The sequence below is a fragment of the Tupaia chinensis genome, unplaced genomic scaffold, assembly GCF_000334495.1.
Source record: "Tupaia chinensis unplaced genomic scaffold, TupChi_1.0 Scaffold149383_1, whole genome shotgun sequence".
NCBI classification, from domain to species: domain Eukaryota; kingdom Metazoa; phylum Chordata; class Mammalia; order Scandentia; family Tupaiidae; genus Tupaia; species Tupaia belangeri.
The window spans coordinates 2,955,449-2,961,233 of NW_006209227.1; the positions used below are offsets into that span (position 1 = coordinate 2,955,449).

Genomic DNA, 5,785 nt, shown 5'->3' on the forward strand with positions numbered 1-5,785 from the left:
TTCCCAGACGCCCTGGTCAGTGACGGGCCCCCGGGGGGGGGGGCAGGCAGTGCAGAGTGCGTCTGGGTCGCCGACAGTCACGGTGCTGGTGGCCAGCGTGTTCGTGAGACCTTAAGGACAAGTTGTGGCCTAAGTCCTCACACGAGTATTACCTCCTCGAATCCCCATCAGTCCTGTGAGGTCTCCACACTTCACAGACCAAGCAGGCTCTAGAGGCCACTTGCCCGTGACAGCCGGCAAGGAGGTACCAGCCCACTCGCCCCTGCTGTCGTTTTGGTGGCGAGGCCTGCAGATGTGGAGGCCAGGACTCACAGGCCCCTGGGAAGAGGCACTCCGGGACAGGGTGGGATGAGCTGCTGGGGGCGCCTGGCTTCTGGGGAAGGTGCACCACGGCTGGGAAGCCCCGCCACTGTCCTTGGGAGTCCAGGGTCTGGCCTGGTGGAAGCTTGACCTGGGGATCTCGTTCAGAGCCAGGCGGGAACTTGAGAGTTTCGCCCCAGCCTGCCGGAGCTGGGGTCAGTCACCTGCATGGGAACGGTCCCAGCCAACTTGCTGTGCTGTCCTGGGATGGTGGCCTGAGCAGAGGCCGCCTGTGCTTTCGGGGGACCCAGGGGACAGAGGACCTGGAGACAGCTCTTCCTCGCTGCAAGTGGAGGCCACTGCTTTCTCCTGCCCAGCGAGTTTCCAGGACAGGCTCGCCTGTGTCCTGAGCCCTGCCCCAGAGGGAACCCGACATCTGTGAAGCTGTAATTTTTGTCCCCCCCACTTTCCGGGTGTCAGTCGGGTAAATGTTTTCTGCAGCCCAAGCCCACCGCCAGCCCTGTTCCCCCAGAAGGCGGCTCCCTGGCTTTCTGGATTTCAGTGCCATTTGCCCAGGAGCTGAACCTAGTGGGGACCCAAACCTACCTGCCATTCCCTGAGCAGCATTCACCTGTGGTGCCGCACAATGGCCTTGTGTTTGGCACCAGGAGCTTCCCTCCCTCCATGAGACAGGGCGTCGCAGGCCCCAGGGACCCAGGCCCACGACTGGAAAACTGTTTATTTTTACCTTAACAAAACCGTAGAGCTTTCTCCCCATATAACCCATTCTGTTCCCCCAATTAAAAAAACCTTGCTAGGAAGGGGCAAAGGGCAGGGGCAATGGAAGGCACAGGCCACGGCAGGCTGCCCGCCCACCTCATCTGTTCAGAGTTGGGGGCTGTGGTTCTACAAAGCAACGTCTTGGTGCTCAATTCCCGAGCCTGAGCTGGGCCGAAGGTGCACTGAGATCGATCACAGACCGGTGTCTACACGGCAGGGCAGGCAGCTTTGGGGTCACCATGACCTCTCCACATATATCCCTAGCAATGCAGTCTGAACCCCAAAGCAGCCCGTGACTGCCTGTGCTGAACCCAGCTTGTCACCTGGGCTCAGACGCGGGGCCAGAAACGAGCTTCTCTGGACAGAGCTAGACGGGGACAGTGGGTCGCTGCGGCATCAGCGACAGAAGACAGCCACGCTGCTGGGGAGGGCAGGGCCGGTGACATGGGCTGCTGGGAACTCACGGGTTCTGGGCAAGACTGCGCATCCCCAGGCAGGAGGCCCACCATCCTGGTGTCTTCCGCCTGCTCAAGGGCACGTGGGTCGCTATGCATGTCAAGAACACATCGGTGGAGGCCATGCAACTGAGCAGCTGCCTCGGTTAAGCCAGAAGGAAATCAACCAGTCCCAGTGTATGTTCTAGCAGTGGCCTGGGTTGAGGGTCCGCCAGGCCTGCAGGGCAAAGGGGGCCTGCCACATGGTCACCACTCAGCCCTGGCTCCCCGAGGGGCCCAGGGGATGAGGTTGAGGCGCCGTAGGTCACGTCCCAGCACTGGCATCCCTGGGGCTCGGCTGACGCTTCAGGACCTTGGCTCTAGCGAGGACAACGCAGGACGAAGTTGAGTCCCCAGCCGCCTGGCAGGAGCGACCACAGCCTGTGGGCAGTGACTGCCACCCGAACAGCAAGGGAAGCAGTGCTGGTGCAAGCCACCTGGGCAGACGGAGGGTACCTGCTGCACTCACTGCAGTCTGCACACCTGTCCGGTTTTTAACAGTGGGCTGGGGGCAGCAGGTGGTATTGGCACCCCCAACTCCCTACATGGCTGCCTCAAATCCAGAGAGGATGGAGGAGGGACTGCGGCATGGCCATCCCGCCCTGGGGGAGCTCTCACTGGCGAGCACGCCCTGCCCTATTGCAAAAATTGCTCTAAAAATAAAAAGACCCGGGCAGCTGGGGCAAGTGAGAGCTCCCACAGACGACATGTGCGAGGCGGCCACGTCGGGGGCAACGCCTGCTGAGCCCCTGCCTGACCTGAGATGACTGCTCTGGTGAGCAGGTTCTGGGGCCTGGAGCTAGCAGGCAAGCTGCGGGTCAGACACAAACCCGGTGCTATCGGAAACTCCCGACGTGGATGGAAAGAGAAGCCTCCGGTCCTCGAGGCCGCGCAGGTGTCTCCGGACTGGGAAATGTGTCGCTGCTCTGCACACGTGAGACTTCCCGGCTGTGGGGACAAGGGTTGTCGCTGACTACTTCATCCAGTTTGTAGGAGTCAAGTTAGAACAGGTCCCAGAGACATGTGTTTGCAATTTTCACGGGTATTTTGAAACTGCCCAGTGCCCGCTACCCTCCTCACACTAGCAGGTCCCTGAGGGTGAGGTCTGGGCTCCCCATGGCCACCACACATGCCAGACTCCTGGCTTTTCCCACCTGCCAGGAGGGAGGGTCTCCCACAGCAGCCTCAAACTGAGGTTAGGCTGGACCCGGGCCTAGAGGGTTAGGGAGCCGGCCCATGCAGCAGGCTGCAGTTTGGCCATTGGGGTGCTCTCCCGACCCCATCACCCTGATGAGCGTGAGAGACCCCTGGCAATAACAAACGAAGGTGCAGCATCCACGCAGCACACAAGGCGTGGCACTCGGCACACGGGACACCGTGGAGTGCGCCCCATAATGCGCGGCCCCGTGAGTCCTTAACATCCTGGCCTGTGGGGCATGACGCAGGGCTTCCTCTGCTCTCAGCCAGGTCCCAAGAGCGGCCCTCGGAGCCCCCAGGAGTGGTCTCCACTGTGCTTACATGTGCGGGGCGCCCTCCCCTGGGTGCTTATGGAGCCAGCCCACGGTGCCCAGGCCTGGGCCCGTGGGAAGAGCATCTCTTAGTGGGAGGGTACAGGAGGTCTCAGTGAGCAGGAGACAGTCACGTCAGTCCCACTCCAAACCCTAACCACACAGCCACAGGGGCCTGCACAGCCAGCCCTGCCTGCCTGTCCACCATGCCACTCCCCTCGCTGCCTGGCAAGTTGGCACCTGAGGGGGGATGTAGACCAGGAGGGGGGCTGAAGGCTGCTGCAGGGGTTTGGGTGAAGAGGATAAAACCCACCAGGGCAGAGGCAGCTAGGACAGGAGGGAGGCTGCCGCAGGGAGAGCCAGGGTTACTGAGGCCAAGTGTGTATGGGGGGGCGCCAGAGGGCCTCTGGCATGGCCACGCAGAGATGTCCCTCGGCCAGGGTGGGGAGAGGTGGGGTGGGCCGGGACAGCCCAGGGAACCTCACACCTTGGCAGTCCCTGTGAGATGTCCTAGTGGAGAGGCTGGTAGGCGGGTGTGGCCTGGGGGTGGGGGTTCTGACTCCCCAAAGTGGAGATGGCTTGAAGGGGTAAGGCGGAGACAGAGGACAGAGGAAGGGCCCCTATAGGGAGCAGCCAGTGGTGGCCAGGGGCTTGAGAGGAGCTTGCAACACACCTGTATTGGGGACGCCCTGGAGGAGGTGGGTCAGCAAGCCTACCAGGAGAGAAGGGTGGGCAGGAACTCAGGGTCGTGGAAGACAGACACCAAGAGAGGTGGAATCCAAACAAAAAGGCCCAGGAAACGGACAAAGGAGGGCGGCCAGTGCAAAGTGCCTGTCGGGAGAAGGCAGAGCAGGGGAGGACCCTCACGATGACTTGGTGTCCACGTTTCCTTCCACAGAATGCTCGGAGCAGGCAGTCTCCGTAAGGTGTCCAAGTGTGGGTGTGGAGGAGACCCCCCACTGCCGGCTTTGCAGTGCCCTGACCAAGCAGAACCCCACAGCAGTGTCTGAGCAGGAGAAAGAGCAGAGCGCCCCCTAGAGGCTACGCATGGCATCTCCAGTGGAAACTCGAATAATTACCTTTTCTTTCTCCCCACTGCGCGTTGCTTTTGGTTTTCTTTCCCAATGTCGTCTCTGACTGTACTGAAGTCGTCGTCCTCGTCAACCAGGAGATTCTGTGTTTCAACATCATCAGTCAGCAGTGTTTCCAGACATCTTTCTAGCCAACGTTTAAAAGATGTTTTAAAAACTATACACTGGGACCAGCAGTTAGCATAATGGCTCTGTCACCGGATTCCCATGTAGTTGACTGTGGTTTGAGTTCCGAAACCGGTGGCTTAAACTCACTCCAGACGCGTGTGTGTGCATACCCAAGATCCCGAGAGGAGAATGGGGGAGAAGGGATTGCGGCATGGCCATCCCCCCTGGGGGGTGATTTCTCGCTTTCTGTCTCTCTGTCTCTCTCTGTCTTTCTGGTGAGCGCACGCGCCCTATAGCAAAAACCTCTTTAAAAAATATGTAAATTGACAAAAGGAGATAATCAGTTGTGTGGTTTTTTTAAACTTTTTTAGAGATATTTTTGCTGTGAGGCACATGTGCTTGCCAAAAGAGAAAGAAAGCAAGAAATTACTCTCCCAAGAAGGATGGCCATGCCGCAATCCCTTCTTCTCCATTCTCCTCTCAGTGTCTCAGGCACACACGCCACACACGCCCGGTGTGAGTTTTAAGCTGCTGGGTCTGGGACTCGAACCATGGTTGACTACATGGGAGTCCAGCAACATTACCATTACGCCATCTGCTGGTCCCAGTTTTATATAAGCTAAATTAATCATTGATAAAAGCATTACAATGCTTGATGAAAATAAGATGGGGGGGGCAGGAAAAGCTTCATAAGGGAAACAGATTTTCAGTCATTTGACCTCTGCCCTGCACTACAAATACTTCCACTGAGGAGCCCCACAGAGGGCTTGAGGGAGCCAGAGCAGAAAGCACCCACTCTGACCCCCAGGCCTTCAGCTGGAGACACAGCTGTTCTATACGAGCTGCTGGACTATTTCCGCCTGCGGTTTCTATGGCTAACCCTGCGCCTCAGTAAGGCGCCCGCCACTTAGTTCTCGGGAATTTCCTTCGGCCTTTACCCCAGGGCTTGACAAATACAGGCTGCTTACGAGTAAGTTCCACTTAGTGGTCCAGCTTCCTCCCTTGCTGAGAGGTGCGGCTAGTTTTACATGGTGGTTATTTATGACAAATGTAGCTTCCCTCTATGACCCACACGGAGGCGGCCTCCCTGGGTCTGGGTGCTAATGAATTGAAAGATGTACCCAGGAAGTCAGGTGTGTCAGGGAAAGAATTCCAAGGGCTTGCTGGGTCCTATTTAGGGCTCCCAGGTTACTGGCCACCTTCTTCGTGTGGATTTGAGATTGGCTGGAGTCACGCCTTACTGTCATGGTCAGAACCTCCATGACTGAGTGGCTGAGGGCTGGCTGCCTCTCAGTGCCCCGCTGGGTTGAAACACGTTGTGCAAACATCTCTGTGCCAGTGACCGAATAGGAGGGCTGCATGCTAGCGCTCAGCCTACGGTGCTCGGCACACGGCCTTCCACAACGTTTGCTTCAAAAGGAAAAACCCTATGAGATTGTGTGGGTGCCACCTGCCTAGAGGAGACTGTTGCACTGACTCCGTGGTACTCCTCTGCCTTCACTCT

General features: G+C 58.4%; 1 protein-coding gene across 5 annotated transcripts in view; it reads right to left on the reverse strand.

Moving 5' to 3' along the window:
• Nucleotides 1-1,021: 1,021 nt before the first annotated feature.
• USP40 (ubiquitin specific peptidase 40) overlaps nt 1,022-5,785 on the reverse strand; it is a 102,240-nt gene continuing 97,476 nt past the window's right edge. For 3 of the 5 annotated variants that reach the window (XM_014585253.1, XM_006171153.2, XM_027769356.1), the window contains 2 exons: nt 4,162-4,256; nt 1,022-2,522 (listed from right to left, as the gene is read on the reverse strand). In XM_014585253.1, the coding sequence (XP_014440739.1) occupies nt 2,411-2,522; nt 4,162-4,256 (207 nt within the window). In that variant the 3' untranslated portion in view covers nt 1,022-2,410. Of the gene's footprint in view, nt 2,523-4,161; nt 4,301-5,785 lie in introns of those variants that run through there. The other 2 variants (XM_014585252.1, XM_014585255.2) reach the window with 2 other exon arrangements.